Here is a 20,554-nt window from a genome sequence, read left to right as displayed (position 1 = left end):
CCTCTGCATAAAATGCAAGCTAAACATTGGCCTAATAATAAAAACCAAACAACATAGTTGAGGAATCGGTTTCCAACTGTAAGTCTCGACTAGTGAATTCAATTTATTCATTTATTTATACTCCATTTTTATTTTTTTCTTGCTGCACCACGTTTGAGCATCCAAAATAACCTAAATATAAAAAATACCCTAACCCATCCGCCTCCTCCATCCCCGCGTCCCTGCCGGATGTTGACCTCTGGAGCCACAACAAGCCAACGCTTTCATTGGCAGAGCTTTGACAACATATCTGTGAAGGAGCAACAGTCTCCTGAGGAAAAGAACTAAGACGACCCAATGAACATCTTATTGCTGCTGCCACCTCGAGGCTAAAATGTGTAAATTGCTCAAGTTGTGGAGGAAATTATTGCTATTATTATTATAATAATTATTATTAGCATTGTAGTTGTTGTTGTTTTCGGACTAAGAGACAAAAAAGTTTAATCAGACATAAACTATGTATTGTGGATGGTCGCCTCATTATTTTCATATTATTACCATAAATTATGGTTATTTATGACGTGCATATAGCAATGAATTTTTACTATGTATGTCATGTTGGGTTTTTTTCAGTTGTACTGCTCCCCCCCCCTAATTTTTACCTGATTTTATTATTTTTATTATTGTTATTGGTTTAGGTGGGGTAGGGTTGCGAACGGGAAAGATAATTTGTCAAGGTGCGCTTAGCTGATGAGTGAAATTTGACCAGCTAAAAATTCTTTTTGAAATATTGTTAAAACTTTATGTCTCAGCTACATTTAACAGACCACGTTGAAACTGGTCAGATGTAAGGTTATTTATTTATTTATTTTCTTATCACCATTATTTATTCACAATCTTGTTCAGAGTCAGCGCGTGCATTTGCACTTGTAATTGTTTTGTGTTTGTTTTTGTGATTGTGGTTGTTTTAGCAAGTTCCTGGCTGACATTCCACGAAAATGTCATCAAAAAGAAAAACAAAAAAAGAAAAGAAAAACACCCCCAAACAAACCAGGGACACATTTAATTCTTCAACAAGAAGAAATGATTTATTTCCAGCGGCATGATTGCCAGCAAATATCACTTTTTTTTATCTTAAAATCTTGAGCTACATCAAACTTTTTACACATACAGAAAGAAGAATTTAATCAAACAAACTGAAACATGAATTATGAAGGAGGTGAAGCAATCTATGACTTTTTAATGTAAAGATGGAATGTTTCAAGGCTATAGATGGCTTTGTACCTCTTTAAATATGAATGTTTTAAAATTCTCCCACAAAGGGAACAAACTCGCACTTATTACGCGTACGGTCATTGCAAATGTTCTTTCAACTAAGAGCATATTATCTCACATATACCTCTCTAATCCTGTGGTGAAGTTGCCCTGTCTCATGTAGCTGTTGTTGTAGGAGTTCATGGGGTTCGGGAGGCCCAGGAGCTGCTCCGTGTGCTCTGCGCAGGAGCCGTGGCGCAGAGCCGGCAAGGACAGTCTGTTACTCGAACAGTACACCTGAGAGCCGCCGGGGGAGAACCCGGCCTGGCTCATCGAGGGCAGGTTCGGGGGAGAGGTGGAGGCAGCGGAGTATGGGTACCCTGTCGCCAGGTTGGAGGTCAGGTTTCCGCTGTTTCTGCCCAGCATGGTCGCCGCTGGGTTCACAGTCTGGGTCTGGAAGCACGCTGACGGGTCGGTGCTGGTTACAGAGCAGTTGGAGGTCATGGAGCCCAGGTCACTCAGGGCTCCATGACCCTGAGTCATGGAGCCGCTCAGACCCAGCGCCTGGGTGCTGAGCTCTCCAACCGTGCCGCCCTGCACCACAGTCTGCTGACTAATAATGTTGTCGATGCTGAACATGCGCGGCTGCCCCTGGCCGACCCCCGACGGGGTCTGGTAGTGATGCATCATGGCGGGATGTGGAGATGTGGCTGTCAACTGGGAACCATAGCCGGACCCGATCCCGGCGTACAGCGTGTTTGGGTAGGACTGCCTCCCCATGGTGGTTGGAGTAAAGGCGCTGGAGCTCTGCATGTAGCCGGGATAGGTACTCACATCGGTGCGCTTGAACCTTTTCCTTCTCCTTAAAAAGCTGCCGTTATCAAACATGTCCTCTGCAGCTGGATCCAGAGTCCAATAGTTGCCTTTGCCCGGCCTGCCGGGCTCCCGGGGGATCTTCACAAAGCAGTCGTTGAGGGTCAGATTGTGGCGGATTGAGTTCTGCCATTTCTTGGAGTTCTCCCTATAAAAAGGAAACCGCTCCATGATGAACTTATAAATGCCCCCCAGGGTGAGTTTCCTTTCGGGGGAGTTGGCAATGGCCATGGCGATGAGAGCGATGTAGCTGTAGGGAGGCTTCCCTCTCTGCACTGGCCTCTTCCTGCGGCGGCTGCCTGTGGGTAGGTGCTCCTCTGTGTGGCCCACTGCGCCCCCGTCCTCGGTGCTGGGGCTGCTCCCCTGTGGCTCAGACTTGATCAGGATGTTGTCCTTAGGACGGGCCTGCAGCATCAGTGGCGGCGGAGGCAGCGGCGAATCCAAGCTCACATTTGGAGACATGACATCCGGGCTTGCCTCTGCAGGCGAGGGCTCTGCGGTCATGTTGCACATGCCAGAGAAGTAAGAATAGTTTGCCAGAGTCATAAAAAAAAGAATAAACGGGAGAACCAGCTTTGTATCGAAACGATCGGAAGGGGAATATTCCCTTGGATGGCTCAAGGTGGTGCGTATTTTAAGACACCGCAGTCTCCTTTCTGTTACCAAAGCGAGCCCTCACTCTGCTGTTTGGGATGGTGTGTGTCAGTACAGGTGAGAGAAAGGCGCTGACAGTTTTATAAGACCGGGCAGGAGTGACGCCACTGGGTCCACACAGTGACGATTGATGAAAGAGGACTCACAACCCACCCACCACAAACTGGCTTTATCTCTCTAAGTAGTAGATTTTGACTGATTTGAGCAGCCGGTCTTCAGTAGTTAATGTTCCTGAATTACAATAACAGTTTCCCAACTCCTCAAATTAAAAAAAAAAGAAATGCACAGCTCTGTAAAAATACTTTTTGCAGAAAATAGAATATGGTTTATTAACCTTAATAGAACTGCAATCAAGAATAAGTTTGTAAATGTAGATACTTGATACATTCTACAAACTGGGCTATTTATTTTAGTCCAATCAAAACTTTCTGATCAGAATTTCACTGAATATCTTAGCTCAGTCTCTATAACCTACTTTGTTATTTTCCCAGAGACAGGGATAATATGCTTATTTAACTGTAATTTTAAAAAAAAATCAACTTATCGAATGTAAAGAACAACTACCAGATTTGTGGTTTAGAAAGTTTCAATAATTTAGGTTTGAATCCGGCTAGCTTAGTGACACCTTTCAAAGTGAAACTCGCAAGCATGCTAAGGTTAACCCTGAGGCAATTGTTGCCAATAAATGACACCTATAGGTTGTCAGTCGAAAGGTTTAAATGTAAGCACATATTTTGCAGGTTTCATCACTATTTTTGCATCATTTGTGTGTAGTACAAGATTTTTGACTTGACAATATTTTGCCCTCTCTTAAAAAAATATCTTATTCTCTGGATGTCACCTCCAAACTCCAAAATTCTTCAGCACAATATTGGTAAAGACACATGTACATTTCTGCATCCTGTTTGTTGAAATTAGCATTTTTTTTTCATATTTTCTCTACAATATGAAAAAAACATCAACTGTTTCTTTTTAGTTGGGCGTAGTTGACTTTTACTTGAATTTTGCAGGATAAATAAATATAGAAATTGTTTTTAAATAATTTATCCTCTCCTAATCTTTTTGAACATCACAAAATACCAGTTTCAAACAGGGCGTGTGCGATTTTGAGATTTATTGAACAAATTAATAATTAGTTGCAGACACAAACATCACTGGCGAGCCTTCTTCTGTGTCTGTAAATTTGCTGTTCGTTGGCCTTTCACTGACTTGCTGTCTGTATGTTTAGGGCAGAAACAACATTCACAGAGCTGCACCGGGCTACTCCAAAATCTGCAGCCTATCCAGCAATTGAAAAACAATAACAACACCCTCAAAACAAGCAATTGAGCTATCCAAGCTTTTGAGAAAGGAAAGAAACATATCCCTACATTTCATTTTCATTTCTGGAGAGCGATAATCAAACAACCCAGTCGGGAGAAGAGGAGACACGTTGTCTTTTGGATTTTGAAGTAAAAACAGTGTTGTGCACACAGTTGGTAGTTAGACAACACCCTTTAAGCGCTTTGAAAGCTCTGGTCTTTCTTCATGATTATTTAGGCAAACCAAGAACTACAAGCTGTTTGCATGGCTTTCAGCAGCATTGTGAGATCTGCAACTTGGAATGCAAAGACAGAGCACAACAAGGTAGGGTCACAACTGAACAAACTATTTTATGAAATTGATTTTAGTAAGAGATAATTTTAATGACCAAGGACTTGAAAAAAAACTCTAGAGGGTACACTTGAGACACCACATAGCTAGAGATGCACCAAACGTCTTAAAACATTTTAAACTATCTGGATCACAGGAGAAAAAAAAAACAAAAACTGCGTAGAAAATGTTGAAAAACTTGCATATCGAACACCTGTTTGTTGTGTGAGTGAGATGCTGCTCAGATGCATTTGAGCTACTTTGTTTAAATGTAGCAATTTGATGAAAATTTAAATCTCCAACATTTATACACCACATGAGATATCGTCTGAAGAACAGGTGAAAAAGCAACAGGGAGCAACATGCTGAATGTGGGTAATTTGCGACATGCAATATGTTGCGGGGAAAGTATTCATACCTCTTGAACCTTTTGACAGTTTATTGACACGTTATATTTAGAACACAGTTGTTTCATACACCCTTAATAAAATTTAGGGCAGCCAGTATTCATGCACATTTTAAACAGAGTCCATCTGTGTGTCAGAATTAAGAAGGCCCCGGAATTTTGTTAGAGAAAAAACAGCACCATGAAGACAAAGGAACACAGCAGACAGGGCAGGGGTTGAGTTAAGGAGATGTTTTAAAGCAGATTTAGGTTACTCAGCATTTTTCCGAGGAGGAAAACATCACAGCATCACAGGAAAGAGTGATGCAAAACTGCAAGTAAATCAAGATATAGCCACTCACATGAACTAACAGGATGTTGAAGATCATAAAACCTGGAAGTTACTGGAAAAAAACTTGATACTGAAGAGAGAGGTTCACCATCCAACAGGATGATACAAAACAAAGCGATAGAGCTTGATGATTGATGGAAGGGATTAGATCAAGTCAAATTTCTGCATTAAATAAAAAAAATTTAAATAACGCTTGCTTTGAATCTTTTGTTTTATTTAGTGTACTTCATGGAAATGTAAAAAAAAATGACAAGTCTAAAGGGTGTGATTCTCCTTTACATTGTACTTCATTTGATTCTTATGTTGGCTTATCTTCCACTAAAGTTGTCCACAAGTTTTAATGCAATGATGTTCCTCTTGAACAATCCTGCTCCGAATAAAAGTCGCTCATAGTCAAAGATATTAATCGTCCCCTCCCATAGTTCTGGTAGACGTCTGATTCACCACAACCCATCCTCTACCAACACGCAGAAGCTGGCAACCCCATCCCACAGATAACTGGAACCCCCTCCCCTTCTCACCACACTGCAGCTCAGACATAACTAAGCCCAGCTAGCTACTCACAGCCAGTGGTTAACAGCTTCAGACAGGCGTGGGAGCAGGGATGTATCTAGGCGGAATCTGCCCCCAGAGCTGCCAGGTCAGGCAGGACAAACAGGGGCTCAGGCCAGGAAACGAGGACCCCTGCCTCAGGGTCTGCGGCCTCTTGCTAATCCCCTCATGAACCACCCTGCCACCCCAGCACTGACTCCATACACCTTTCAGGACAATATTTGTTTCTCGGTCCCATAAATGGAACAAGCACTCTGCTATAGATGTTCAGAAAGTGATGGTTCCATTATTTTTCATATTGCACACTGACAAATTTTGCATCAAAATGTTCTTCTGACAACAAAGTACACCATTTCTAGCCTTCAAAACACAATCCATTTGCCAGAAACTTTAATTACATCTTTGTATTTGTAAAAGCCATAGTAACACTTCTAAAATGTATTACTTTTTAGTTTCTAAAAAAATAGAGCTGAATGTAAAATTTGTAATTTTTAAAATGAGTTTTGTCTTTACAAAATCTCTCTGGAGATGTCCATGAGTATCTGGAGAATCTGTTATTGTAATTTGTAGTTTACGGAATGATATAAAATCTGCTTATTTGCTGACAATGAGATGAACCCTAGAATTATTTTTAATGAAAAGCAAATGTCACCTATGGCCCAAGCTGTCCGGATTTGCCCCCACAATTTAGAGCTTTTCAATCTTTCAGACTTTCAATCATGTTCTGTACCCTATGGTGTTTTTGCTTCCTCACACTTCTTCCTTCTGATTCTCGATAGCATTCTTTTCAACCACTCATGTTTTGTTGTTGTCACCACAAACTTGCAGTGTGTCCTTTCATATGCAGCTTTCTCAAAAGTGAGCTCTTCAATCAAAATTAAAAAAGGAAGCAAAAATTCTGAAATTGAGAATTGTTTTGGAAGCAGTCCGGTATTTATTATCTTAAGTTTGTTCCATCATCATACTTGCAAACATGGTGGAGCTAAAATCTGGATGGACTATAACTGGAATCATCTGCTTTGTTCACAGAGTTGAGCTATAGATTCACAAGAAAGCAACCATAAAACAAAGGATGACTATTTGGAAGAGTGACTCCTTCGCACTGTCAAGTATGGTGGAGGATCTGAGATCTTGAGAAACTTATTAAAGCACAAGGGATAATTTGGGGTTCAAAATCCAAATATGCTTTAATATATATTAATGTACACAATGGATATTGAATCAGCACTACCACAGAGGTCAACATTTACCGTCATCCTTGTCTCTGCTCTTACAAACGAGATACAGCCAATCACAGACATGGAAAATTAGCAGTGCTGACTGGACTGGCCAGTTTGCAAACACCAGTAAATCAGATAACATTGCACATAGGTATGTTAGCTTCTCAAACTGCATTTTTTCATTGCTACAATCTTTGACATTTGTGATTGACATTAATGGTAACACTTTATTTGACAGGCTGTGAACAAGACTGTTATGTCATAAACATGACATAACACCTGTTATAAACATGAGTACATCTTCATGAATATTTATAACTGTTGTCATAAAGTGTCATTCAATAAATCATGACACTTTTAATACAAAGTTCACATTATTCAAAATGTCTTTGTTAGGATAACTTGACATTAACCAAAAAAATCATGATCTGACATAAATTTGTTATAAAAGTATCACTGATTAAACTTTGGCTTTAATACCATAAAGCCACATAATTTTTAAAGTTTTACAGGTTTTTTAAAGTGATTTTTGTAAAAACCTGCTATGCACAAACTGAATAAATGTACACAAAATAAACACAGTGTTTTTAAAAATCCTTGTGAGATTATTTTACAGCAATGAGATAATTCTTATACACATTTTTACCAGTGGTTTCTATAAATGTGGCCAGCAGTGCAAAAAACCCAGTGTCTACTCCAGTTTAATGCCAGGTTTACTTCTGTCTCTTCATCGGCTCAGCAAGTTCTCCAAAAAAGAAGAAAAAAAAATCTAGAGAAGTACAGAGAGTGAGAGGAACAGATGAAGTTGCTGAGCAAATACTTAGAGTCCATTCATTCACAATGTGGCTCCAGGGGACGCAGAGAAGGGGGTGGGGGAGCATGAGAAAGAGGGGGGGAATGATGGAGTGAGACAGATAGAGAAAGAGAGGGAGACACAGAGAGAGTGAGAGAAACACATGAGAGCGCGCATAACCTTTTTCTTGCTCAAGCTAATCAAGTACGGGCCAGGGCTCCTGAAAACGCAGGGATTACCAGGGTGCTGGAGCTGGGTTGGCCTGGGCCGCCTCTGCTCGCTCCTGCACTGCACGCTACACTGCCCTGCTAAAGCAGCGTTACATGGTTCTCACACAGACACATTCATTCATGCTCATCCACTGCTCATTTTTATTTGTGAAGCTTCTCATAAGTCTATTAAAACAGATATGGCACAAAAATGATCTTTTCTGTACATTTGTTAAAATTTTCAAATCAGTTCTCTTTTTTGTTCTTTTCTTCTTTTTTTAGCAGAATTAAATGTGCGTGACAAGTAATAAACTCTTTTTGACATGGGTATTCTTCTGTGTAGCTGCATATATATGTTCACTTTTTATGGTAAACACTGATTAACTTAAAGGAGTTTGCATTTGTTCCCCAAGATATGCAGGAAATCCCGTAGCTTTAAGTGCTGACTGAAAAAAAAACTTATCCACAGAAGCAAAAAACTCAACCTTGTCAAATCCTGTTAAGGTAAGCGCTATAATTACACAATTAGGAAGTGAGCAGCAATGGGCACACTTTGGAAAGCTTGGCTCCGAGCTATGTGACAGAGTCTGTCACATAGCTACTGAAAGGTGACCCTACTGAAAGGGTGACCTTTCAGTAGGAAACAAGATGCATTACCACAAAATCTCAATCGGTTTAAAATATGGATTTTGATTAAGCCACCCCAATACCTTCTGTTTTTATTACAGAGCCTTTCAGAGAAGAACTTTCTAGCACGCTTCAGACCATCATTCTGCTGCTCAACGCCATTCTACTTAAGCTTAAGGTCATGAACTGGTGGTTGGACATTAAGGCATCTTTCACACAATGACTGCTGGAAATAGGTATACCCCTGATAGACGGATGGATGGATGACTGGATGGACGGATGGATAGTAGCAATGTAATTGTATGAACATCTTAGCTGGACATTTACTACTTGCTGACTTTCCTGGAAAGAGACTTTGTATATTTAAAGCATTCCCAGTATGCTATGTGGACCAGACAGGCTGAAAGCATGATGAGTAACTGCTTCCTAAAAAGGAGAGAGAAGCGTTGTGTCCATGCATGTGTAAGGGTGTGGGTGTGAGGTTGTGAGAGGGGTAATTATGTATGGCAGTGGTGTACAAAGTCAGCCTTCAAGAACGGGTATCCAGCATGTTTTAGATTTATTTATTTTTTTCTGGTTTAATACATCTGAATCAAACGGTGGTTCATCAGCAGGCCTTTTGCATAACTTTGACATGTTGAGGAAGGAGTTGAATCAGCTGTGTTTGAGAAGAGACACATCTAAAACTCCTCAGTCGTTTGAGGAAAGGGGCTGTACGCTCATGATGCATAGTCTTCAATGAGTATAAAGATTTTTTGAAAAATTTTAATACTTTTTGTTGTTTCCTTTGACTACTCCCCATTCTTACATGTATTCTTGTGTTTTGAAAGAGTATCAGTGAGGTCACACCGGCATAAAAGAATCCTCTAACAGACGTCAGAGTTTCACAGGACAGAGAAAGACCAGAGAGGTGGGCTCCAGACTGAGACAAGGACTTTCATTCAGGTGCTAAATGTCTTCTTCTAACACTGTCTATCAACATGCACTTATCTTTTTTCATTTCAACTCATCAACCAGAGATTGGTTATTTCACTTCTGACAATTGTAAATGAGAATCACTTGATCTATAAAATGGCTAGTTTTTCTGTTTTTTGTTTTTTTTAACCAATTAACCCAAAAAGAGTGTGCTCTGTTTACATCACCTCCACTAAGAGTGGTTACTGTCCATTGCAATACAGGTTCTGGCATTGCCTGGTGGTGAGAGATGGATAGCAAGCGTGCCAACACACTTGCTGATTTCAAGACTTTATTACTCTGTGAAGAGGGGGAGAGATGCGATAAGATCCGTCTTTCTATAGATTAACGACGTAGGGTATGAATGCCTCTAACACACAAAAAAATGCAAGACACTCAGTATGACAAGCAGAGATATCTACAAATTATTGTTGAGGACAAAAAAATCACAAATTTAATTTCAATTTTGAGGTTCCATGAGGTTTACACTTACGACATTCATGTTTTTGTAAAGATCAAGTAGAGCAGTAGTTGTGTTTGCTGTGCAGTGCCACACCCACCCTGTTGTCCTACCTATTGTCCAGGCTGGTCTTAGGTAGGTGGGATCAGCAAGCATTATGTGCTCTAAGACTCTTGCACACAAGTCAGAATTAAACTCAGAAAAAGATGAAGAACACATGAAGGTTGATTGTTTCCCCTTTTGTCTGCTCCAGCCCCTCTTCAAGCTCTCCATGAATATTCACTTATGTTATTCATTTTATTGTGGTTGCAGAAAATTATTCTACTCACTGATTATGAAAAATAATCAACAAAACAGGAACCAATAGATTATCAAGTGTGTGTTAACATGAACACACCACACATTTCATTTATGCATGCATCACATGCTTTTTGTTTAGTGTCTAACTTCTTACAATGATGTACATCCCCATTGTGTGCTTAATAAATCAACTGTCATCCTGAAAGAGTTGTTTTCAGGGCAAAACATTCCACAGCTACGTTAGGCCTAAGTTCCTTGAGACGTGATCAACTATTTAATTGAATAAAATCAGAATAAAAATGTTCAGATGAGGGAATATTGGATAAATATTTATTTTGTTACATTAGATTTAGGAAACTGCTCAATAATGCAAAAACCATTACGTTCATGAAATGTAAAGAAACCAATCTATAAAGAAATATGCTCGTCATTACAAAAATACACTTGAAAAATACAACTGGAAACATCCAAACACGTCTTTATTATTATTTTAATAACTTTATCATAATTAATTTTTCGATCTGCTATTTTTTGTTTAAATGTGAACTCCGATACTGCGTTAGTAGTAATTTGTGGCGTACCATCAAAAGTTCCTGCCCCCGGAACGGAAGTCGGGTGTTTGTGTTCCTGGCGGACTATAAAACAGAGGAGCGGGCGGTTCTCTTCAAAACATGGCTTCCAAAAGAACGTCTTCAGCGCCAAATAGTTTTAAAAATACATTCACTGATGCAAACAGGTATTTGTTAAAGTTGTTTTCTTCGTCGTAAGTGAGTATGCTCTATTATATCGATTGTTTGGCTTCTGAATTTGTGGTGAATAAAATGAAGAAAAAGAAAAAAATCACGTTGCTCAGCCGTTTCATTTCGCATAACATATTTAAGCAGAGCAGGAAAGGGACATGGGTTTACCCTTTTAAAGATAAGATAAGAGATTTTTTTCTTTCATGTACAAAGTTGCCATTCAGCAATTGTTTGTTGTTTTCAGTTCAAAATGTGCCAGTAGTGGAGTTAAAGCAAGTAACACTGCAGATGGGAAGAAAACTGGTAAATGTAAGTATGCACTTATGTTTGTTATAGATGACTGACGTAATGTAAATTAGTAGATGTTCTGAGCAAAACTGCAATAGTGTGGTGAATTCAGAAACGTCATTTAGGCCTATATATCGAGAGGGTTCATTGGCAGGTCTTTTGAAAAAAGATTTGCTTCCATCATGTCTACGTCTATAGAGTTTGGAAAAACAAACTCTTAATTTTACACACCTGAGTCCGTATTTCAGTTTGTAAACGAAACTAAATTCAACAAATATATTGTTTTAGTGGTGTGTTTTTTTTTTTCCATTTAGGATTGAAATCACATTGTATCTTTTTTGCTGTTGTTAATTTCATTTACTGACAACCTTGTGATAAATTCCTTAAAACAATTTTATATTGCCATTTTTAGTTTGACCAGCACTTCTCAAGCTATGTTAAGCTTCTGTTTTTTCCAACAGTTTGTGAAGCTCACAAAGTTATCAAACTGCACCGTAATGAATATATAGTTATTAGGATAATTGAGTGCTGATTTACTAACTCATATTGTTAGAAATTTTTGAAATCAAGCTTTGCTAAGTTAGTTTCCACTAGATGATAAATACTACCTTTTCGATTTTGCGTTGATTTTGATGGTTTTACTGATCTTTAACTTAAGGCAAATTTCATGGTTGTTAGCATCCAGAGATATCTTCTACAGGGTTAGCACTCTTTTAACATTTACTAAGGAATTGTGGATTATGGAGAGAACACTGGCTGTGTTAGTATCCATTGTATAGAAGTTTGTTTTTACTTTAGCATCACTGATTGGTCTACATTAACACATGTGAGGTGCCTTCTGTCTTTAGGGAATGCTCTTGTTATATCTATTGCTGCACCTTATGTTTTGTCAGTGGATGTAGTTATTATGTTCCAACTATTTTCAAACATTTAAATATCCGTTCCCCTTCTTTGACTGCTGTGACATACTAAATGCTATTTTAAATATTTTCATAAAACATTTAAATCTCAAATTTACCATTTTCCTGTATATACTGTTCAACTGACAAACTGCAAAAATATATATGTTCAAGTTATAGGCATAAAAGAACATACAAACTGAACTTGAAAAGTGACACACAAGACCCATACCAGTTTTAATTATGTTAATAAATTAATTTCAGGTATAAAAGCAAGAAGTTTCACCTTCTTAATGTTACAAGTGATCATATAATGTACCTCTTATGATAAAACTGTGCATTATACATTAAGTGCTTTAAAAAAACCTTCATAATACATTTATTGTCTTTGTTGGTTTGTAGCAAGTGGGACTATTGTCAAATCTCGATATTTACAAGCTGCTGAGAAGACATCTCTCTCAAAGGTAAATCAATTTGTCTATATTTATCTTTGTTACATTGAAACAAGTTGAGTTTTTTTTTTTACATAACAGATCACATATGATGCATGTTGCTTTTTATGTACATAAGAGAGGATATATTTTTAAACAATGCCGGAGTGAATTTGCTTTTCACCTTGATGTAAACTAGACTGTCTTGCTGTTTTTTTTTTTCTTTTTCTTTCTTCCTGCTATCCTTTGATGTTTCATATTCTACCTTTAAAGAGCAACTCACTGACCAGTGAGTCGACTGGGCCTTCCTCACCCAAACCCACCGCTGTAAAACCAAAGGTGGGCGCTCCAACAAGGCGCTTAATAACCACACAAGCACTGGCGGAATGTAAGTTTGTCTTTATGGGGTTACTTTGGGTTTTGATTAATGTTATTAAATGTCAGGTTTTGAGTATTAAAATATAAGAATAACAATTACATGACCATTATTTCTTTCTGTTTTGTTTAATAAAATACAATTTATACAAAATAAGTTGTCTTAAAATTAATTTTGATTGTACTGTTTTCTCTTTGTTAAAGCAAAACTGACATGCAAAGCTGATACATCCTTGCTTGGTAAAAGTGTCCTCCAGTCCACTTTTTCGGATGGTCACTATTTTCGACCAGATTTTGATATTTCAGTCATTAAAGGTAAATAGAAAACAACTTTGCAATGCCAGAACTTCCTTTCAGAACTGAATTGTGAATTGATAAGGTTTTTTTTTTTTTTTTTTTTACCATATTTCAAAGATAAAACTGTGATTGAGAACGCAAAGGAGGCTGAAAGAACTCTAGAGAGTGAGAAGAAGATTGTAGAAATGCAAACATTTCTTCTAGCCTATCTAACAGCTAAGGTAAGACTTGTTTACATGGTCTGAATAAAGCTGTACATTTCTGTGCATCTGTTGCATTCAGTTAGCCTACCTTAATGTGAACATAACTTACACATGTATCGCATGTTTTCTCTTGGAAAAACATTTTTTGAAAATGTTCTTTTCTAGATGGAGAGTAACACTGCAAAGTTCAAAGCTGAAGCAGTGGCAAAGCTCCTTCAAAATATGGAAGAAGAACAGAGACTGTATAGGAAGGTTAAGGAGAAAAAGCACCAATATCTTCTAATGGAGAAGAAGAAACAACTGAATGAGCTCTTAGACTTGCAGGTCAGTGCAGCAATAACTAATTGTTGAATATTTTCCCATTTTTGAGTTGGTCTTGTATCTATCAAGATCATATACTTGACACATTTTCTTGTATGAACTTTGACAAAGCCCTACTATGTATTATTGACAGATCTTGTGATGCATGATTGAAGAAATCTTGTCGTTCTTTCATTTTTTATCTGTTGGGTTCTAATGTAAATATTAGAACAGGCAATACATTTTTTTATGTTTTAGTTATTGGAAAAAAACTATAACAGGAATTGACTGGTTGGACCTCAAAAACAAAAACGAAAAATAAGCAATAGCCTGGGAATGCCTAATGGGTGTGTTTGTAGTTGCTTTTTAACGGACTGGTGTCGTTTTTATATTTATTTAACAAATTAAGATTTTTAAGGATGTATTGTATTTTTAATTTGTATTGTCGAGAGAGAAGAACTGACTTCTCTGGATGATCACCAAACAAACTGATTTATTTCTGCACATATGGTCCATTTACTGAAGGCTGATCTAAGCCTGGAACAGCATCAGTAAAATAAAGGCTTTGTTTCTTAAAGCTGCACTGTAGTAAGTATAAACACCAACTGCACAGAAATTAATGCAGAGTTCAAAATTTGAAGTTATTTGCATTACCTTACTTTGTTAGATCAGATTTATTTCCCTATTTGTGTCAGTATTGTAAATTAATTGTTAGTTAAGGTCAATATTTTTTGCCAGTGCAAAATTGATTTTTATTGATGAGCTATGCGTCAATAGGGTAAGTTACTGAAGACATATGCTTTTGTTATTGCATCATATATTTGTAAGGATTGCATTTGTAAATTGTGAGCTCTTTTGTTTCAGCAATAGCATTTTAACTAATGGGCCTATTTTTTATTTCTATTTTTTCCCTTCAGATTGATATTCTGACACCCGTGGCCGAGGCAGCCAACCAGTTCACAAAGGACTACAAGTGTTTTGCTTCAGCTGTTGATTCAACTCGTCATGAGTTGCCTGTGAAGAATTTCTACATAAATGGGGATGGAAAAGAATTTCTAGGTTGTCATAATGTTTATAACTAACTTGAAGTTATAAACTTTAAGTTAGAATTCTTACTACATGGACTGCATTGTCTGCAAATAAACACAAACTAATAATTCTTCTTTATAAGGGAGTTGGATATCAAGATTTAACTCTATTGTTTTGTATAAACTATTGCTACATGCTATAATACTTATGTCCCTTTATATTGCTGTTTTTAGAAAAAGCTGAAGTTTGCCTGAAAGAAACGGAGGTTCTGCTGCAGGACTGCACACAGGGAGACCATCTGGACCACAGCACATCTTTAGAGTGCCTCAGGGAAATTAAAACAATATCAAAGGATATCAGTCAGCAGCTTTCAGGGTAGGTAATGTATAACATGCTGCAGTCCCTTGCAAAAGTGCTTGTACCCAAAGTATAAATACTGTAACAACATTAAAAAAATTACATTAGGATTTTAAGAGATTAGTTAGCAAAGAATGGTACATAATTGTAAAACTGCTGCTCTGACCTGCTAGAGTCAGATTTTACAAATGGAAATAAGACATGTTCTTCAATCTGAAGATGTTGAATTCCTCAAGAGTTGTTCTTCAGTTTTTATGGTGTCAATGTTAAGATGTCTTAACTTTAAGTACTCAGATGTCCCTGTTCTTTCCAGAACATGCTCAGAGCTTTTGGAACTGTCCTCTTTGGTCTGCCGTCAATCAGTCCAGCTTCAGCAAGCCGTCGAGGAAGAGCAACTTGCGAATTCCAGAACCCTCCTGCTCTTCTGCCCCAAACAGTGACGAATACCAGACAGAATGGGATACACAATTCCTGCACTTTAGCTAATACCCCAGTCCCTGTATTATTTCCCAAATTAATTTGTGTAACTTCCTTTTGTGTCTTTTCTTAAATGTATAATCTGTTTGATTTCGTTGTAATTGTGTTATAGTTTGTATTGTTGAGTAATTAATTGGTCATGCAGGTTTACAGATTACTTGTGTTTAGTAAACATTAAAAACCGAACTTTCCCTTTCAGCTTTATACAGCAATAAAATTAGCTCATTCTTTTAAATCAAGTAGTCTTTCCATCCAATTTCTCCATTTCTGAGCCAAAGATCCTGGAACTTAATTTGCTCTACTGCGCCATCAAGTGGACAATATTTAAACCGATCAAATGTAATACCAATGGATAAATTACTAATGTAGTCTTATTAATCTTAATCTTAATCTGCCTTTTTGATACAATGGCTGAATCAAAAGGAAAAGGGGAAATTAATAGGACAATGGCTTATGGTGTGAATAGTGTTACTTGTAACCATGCTTATGTCACCATAGAGATGACATTTCATTTTTGTTTAATAAGACTTTTCCGCTCAGCTTTGGGCGGTTTCTCGTGAAAAGGTAATTTCTATTATGGGCGAAATCATCTCAAAATTATCCAGGCGTATCCAAAAAAGCATGAGTTGGTTTATATTCTCCAAATGATGATGCACTCCTTCCTTCAATCTTGCATTTGTGGATAAAAAAAAAATGTTCCCCGCAAAATGATGTTATATGTTCATTGTATGAATTAGTTTTTGATCAAATAACACATTTTCTAAAATGGAGTTCATTGATAATGAAGTATGGAATAATACACCTAAATTTTGCCAAAGGTTTTGAACATCATGTGCCAGAAAATGCCAGTAGTCATTTTAAAGGTTGTTTATTTATTTTTATTTTACCGTAAACAAAATTGCACCAAATTCCGGATATGACGTTCCATTCAAGCGCATTTCCATTGGCGGCTTACAGGAAGTGACGACATTCCTGTTTAGTTGAGCCAATGAACCGCAGGAGAGGTACGCGCATGTAAGTGCAAAAGCTGAATTTATTGTTTTAAAAGTAATTTTTGTTCAAAGTAAATTTAGGGTCAAGGTTTTAACGAGTAACTAAATTACTATGAACTTAAAAATATGTCCGCGTCTTTCTTCATGAGGGTTATTTTCAAGCTGAGGTCGTTAGCAAGCTAACTAGTCCAGGAGACAATCGGTGTTACTCAGGTAACGGCCTACTCACGTAGTTTACAAGACTAAGAATTGGGTTCAAATGAAAGTGGCTGGATTTGTAATGTTGGATGACAAGTGTACAGTTCTTGATAGTTTTCCCCTCCTGCTAAAAAGTAAAGTTTCTTTCAGTTTATATAGAACAAAGATGTTGTGCTCCCCCTCATGTTTCCGTGTGCTGATGGAGAGAAGTGACATAATTGTAAATCCACTCCTCTGTTCATTATCTGTTCTTAAACAGCTCTCGGTTGCAGAACAGTAGGGCACCATCAGGTGGATGGAAGAGTCCGAGGAACAAAAAGCAATGTCAAAATGAAAGCAAAACCCAAAAGAATGAGGTGGAAGCAGAAGACCAGGAAAAAGAAATAAAAGAAATGGCTCCCAGAGCGTCCTGTCAAACCATGTGTCCTGCTGAAGAGCTGTGGAACCGTGAGTCTCAAAACCGGCTCCACTGTTTCGAAGTGGTCCCTGGTACCGAGAGCTTTCGAAAGCCGAAGGGAGATCCTCTGCGTGCTGTCAAGGAGTATTCCAGACCAGCAGCAGGAAAAGATGTGACAAAGCCCTCTTACCTGCGACCACCTGATGTGTTGCTGAAGACTGTCTACTATCTTATTGATGAGATTGCAGGGTCAACTAGTCTGTACCCATGGACTGAGGCAAGTAGATTTACCACATTATTGATTTATTTATTTCAGGAAAACTTTTTTTACTATCCTAAAGGTGTTGAGTTATTGCTATTAAGATCTGACTTTTTTATGTTTTCATAATTTAGGTACATATAGATGATAATGACATGAAAAACATGTTGCTGTATTTTAAATTAAACCTCAATTAAGATTTGGGTGCAGCTTACATTGTAAAAGCATGGATTCTCCTTTATTTATTTATTTTTTTATTTGTGTCACATTGTGTCACTTTTCATGTGTTTTATTGGAATTTTATCTTACTAACAAGCAAATAAGCATCACACATTTCTGAAGTAGAAACATTTCTAACAAAAAAAAAACAATCAGAAAGGTTAGATGTGCATTCATGTTTGGCCCCGTTTACTTATTACACCTAAATAAAATCAAGTGCAACTAAATACCATCACAAATCACAGCATTAATCAATATACATGAACTGTGTTTAATTTAATCTTAGTATAGGTGCAGCTTTTCTTGGTTGGCCTCTGAGGTTTGTTGGAGAACATGGGTAAACACAAAGTATCATTGAGACCAGGAAACACATCAGACAGGTCAGAGAAAAAGACAGCGAACATTCCTCATAATTCAAAGTGTGCAATTTCACAGTGACTTGTGCATCCTGCTGTGATGAAGAGTGGGATTAAACCTGTTGACTGGACTTGGACAACTGAGTTAGTCTATGACATAAAATCATGGAGGCTGATTTTTACAAGCTGTTTGTAGGTTTGTAAGAAAATGTAAAAACATGAGTATTTTGGCAAGGTACCTAGTGCAGAATCTATGACATTGTGATTCACTACCAAGAACATTGTCAAATAAAAGTTGTACACAAGCATTTTTTGGAATTGAACTTCTTGCTCCCTTTCAGGTGTACAGCTTTGTGTTTGATCGACTACGTAGTGTGAAACAGGACATGATCATCCAAAGGTTGACTGGGAAGGACTGTGTGGCAATTTTAGAGCTAACAGTGCGTTTCCACATCTACGCTTCTTACCGTCTTTGTGGTGAGCCGCTGCGGATTTACGATCCACGCATCAATGATACACACCTACAAGAATATCTGAATTGGCTGTTTGACTGCTACAAAACTGGAACTGGACCATATCCAAACCAAGAGGAGTTTCAGACTCTCGGCCTCCTCTACAACCTGGGTCAGTTTAATGTCTTGAAAATTTCCTTAGGTGTTTTTCATGTTTATGTATGTTGTATTTAAGATCTATTTAACCAGGAGATCACTTGAAATTAATATCAGTTTTTAAGAGAATTGGGAAAGTATTGAAAAAAAACTATTTAAAGCTATTTTGACACCATATGTCTATTTACAGATTAGCTGTTTTGGATACATTTTATGATTTGAAATGAAATGACTCCACATGTCAATCCAGTGGGTTTGTCAATGACTGACCAATCAGCAGTCGAATTTTGATTTGTAAGTGCCCCTTCGCTGGAGGAAGTGAAGCTCTGACAAAGTGTTAGGGCTCATCGTTATGAAAGTGATGCGGTCAAAGAAATTTGGTCAAAAATAATCGGAAAAAGTGGTTAAAAGTAGTCAGTGGGGAACATGCACTTAAAACACGTGTTACTCAGAACATTTCTCCCAAACTGATTCAATTCATGCTTTCTCTGTAGGTTCAAGTCCCGCCGCTCAGGATGTTTTGGAGCTCCCTGAGCGCCTGCGACAAGCTCCTTCTCTTAAACTCGCTCTAGCAATAAATCAAGCATTTCTGGAGGGAAACCATGTACATTTACTCCGACTAGTGCAGAAGCTGGACTTTTTGCAGGCCTGTGCACTGCACCGCCACCTGGTGACATGTCGTAGACACTTACTGCTTATATACAGCCACGGATACCACAGCCGCAACTGCCGCTTTCCTCTTGACAGACTCGCTCAGCTCTTGTCCTTGGAACCATCCCTTACAGCCGAACTTTGTCAGGTGTACGGCATCGAAATAAATCAGCACAACCAGGTGTTATTTTCCAAAAGTGCTTTTACTGAACCTGAACAAGGGAAACTGGATTGTAAACTGTATCATAACATAGTATCTGAGAAACAAAGAGGCCTCACTGTGAAGAGCATCATTCACGGATGTACTTGATACAGATATTTGTCTCTTAATCGGTGCTCGTCGTACCTTACTCCTGTAACAGAGCTCTTTAGGTTTCCAATAAAATTTACAACAGAGTTCAACCTGCATTAAACAAGTTGTCTTCTAGATGGCTGATTTTTTTTTTTCTTTTTCACTGAACATTAATTTTGTATGTTTTTTAATGTCCTGCTGTGCAATAAGTGGTATTACCTCAGGTCTCGAATCACCTCGGAATGTGAACTCCTTTCATACTGGTAATGTTTGTTATTTTAACAGCTTTCTTCATGTAATATAATGTAAAGAGAAATAAAAGGTCACCATGATTATTTCCAAAGGCTAACAGTTGCTTTTTACATGCTGTTTTTGATATTTCTCAAAACAGTTAGGGGATTTTTCTTTGCACCGGTCTTCATTCATTAGCACTAATCCAACTCCTTACTGTGAAACCATTTCAATAAATATGTGTGTTACCAAACAGATCTTTGACTTGTTTGCCTGATTTGCCTGAGTTAAATTTTTATGTACATCCTGTCACCACTTGGTGGCAGCATTTATCAAAACAAACCTTACATACAAACTTGTGATCATAGTATCATTTGACTTTCAAGATCTGCTGGTTCTTTTTGCGTTTGGTCTGCTACCTAAATCTCTCAAACACGCGATTTAAAGTTCTACCTGCTACTACAAACTAGTTTGTTCGTAGTTGCGTATGTTTGATCAGTAAATGAGATGGTTTGCACAGTTTGCATCTCCAAATTTTATTTCAATAAATCTGCATAGATCTGTGTATCTTGAGTTTTTCTTTTGATGGTTGGCAAATTAAACTGTAGGAGAAGTTCATAACTGTGATGTCAATGGTGTCAAAAATACCTGAAAGAATTCAACTTTCCATGTGTCAAATAAAATCTAATAAGTACTCATAAGCACCCATCC

At 37.8% G+C, this 20,554-nt stretch overlaps 3 protein-coding genes across 3 annotated transcripts; 2 read left to right on the top strand and 1 right to left on the bottom strand.

The window, feature by feature from the left end:
• Positions 1 to 1,368: 1,368 nt before the first annotated feature.
• On the bottom strand, positions 1,369 to 2,652 carry foxe3 (forkhead box E3). Its single transcript, XM_055056549.1, has one exon. The coding sequence runs from the start codon at positions 2,650 to 2,652 to the stop codon at positions 1,369 to 1,371; it is 1,284 nt and encodes a 427-aa protein (XP_054912524.1).
• Positions 2,653 to 10,900: 8,248 nt separating this feature from the next.
• Positions 10,901 to 15,875, top strand: haus8 (HAUS augmin like complex subunit 8). The gene is made up of 10 exons (XM_055049550.1): positions 10,901 to 10,980; positions 11,229 to 11,293; positions 12,574 to 12,635; positions 12,876 to 12,990; positions 13,182 to 13,292; positions 13,392 to 13,495; positions 13,643 to 13,801; positions 14,695 to 14,836; positions 15,040 to 15,181; positions 15,477 to 15,875. Exons 1-10 carry the CDS (start codon positions 10,916 to 10,918, stop codon positions 15,601 to 15,603), a joined length of 1,092 nt encoding a protein of 363 aa, XP_054905525.1. The 5' UTR covers positions 10,901 to 10,915; the 3' UTR covers positions 15,604 to 15,875.
• Positions 15,876 to 16,608: 733 nt separating this feature from the next.
• sac3d1 (SAC3 domain containing 1) lies at positions 16,609 to 20,100 on the top strand. The gene is made up of 4 exons (XM_055049521.1): positions 16,609 to 16,654; positions 17,090 to 17,504; positions 18,403 to 18,685; positions 19,164 to 20,100. Exons 1-4 carry the CDS (start codon positions 16,629 to 16,631, stop codon positions 19,628 to 19,630), a joined length of 1,191 nt encoding a protein of 396 aa, XP_054905496.1. The 5' UTR covers positions 16,609 to 16,628; the 3' UTR covers positions 19,631 to 20,100.
• Positions 20,101 to 20,554: the final 454 nt, after the last annotated feature.

Source organism: Poeciliopsis prolifica, unplaced genomic scaffold (assembly GCF_027474105.1).
Source record: "Poeciliopsis prolifica strain line A6 unplaced genomic scaffold, Auburn_PproV2 SCAFFOLD002, whole genome shotgun sequence".
NCBI lineage: Eukaryota > Metazoa > Chordata > Actinopteri > Cyprinodontiformes > Poeciliidae > Poeciliopsis > Poeciliopsis prolifica.
Note: the sequence above shows the minus strand (reverse complement) of the source record. Positions and strands in the feature narration are given on the sequence as shown.

What these genes read in the sequence shown, in the direction of transcription:
- sac3d1 (XM_055049521.1), top strand. Translation starts at nt 16,629, where the DNA reads ATGAACCGCAGGAGAGGTACGCGCAT. An exon ending in CGCAGGAGAGGTACGCGCAT is followed by an intron (nt 16,655 to 17,089) that starts GTAAGTGCAAAA and finishes GTTCTTAAACAG; the next exon opens with CTCTCGGTTGCAGAACAGTA. An exon ending in CGGCCTCCTCTACAACCTGG is followed by an intron (nt 18,686 to 19,163) that starts GTCAGTTTAATG and finishes CTTTCTCTGTAG; the next exon opens with GTTCAAGTCCCGCCGCTCAG.
- haus8 (XM_055049550.1), top strand. Translation starts at nt 10,916, where the DNA reads ATGGCTTCCAAAAGAACGTCTTCAGCGCCAAATAGTTTTAAAAATACA. An exon ending in TGATATTTCAGTCATTAAAG is followed by an intron (nt 13,293 to 13,391) that starts GTAAATAGAAAA and finishes CATATTTCAAAG; the next exon opens with ATAAAACTGTGATTGAGAAC. An exon ending in ATGAGCTCTTAGACTTGCAG is followed by an intron (nt 13,802 to 14,694) that starts GTCAGTGCAGCA and finishes TTTTCCCTTCAG; the next exon opens with ATTGATATTCTGACACCCGT.
- foxe3 (XM_055056549.1), bottom strand. Translation starts at nt 2,652, where the DNA reads ATGACTCTGGCAAACTATTCTTACTTCTCTGGCATGTGCAACATGACC.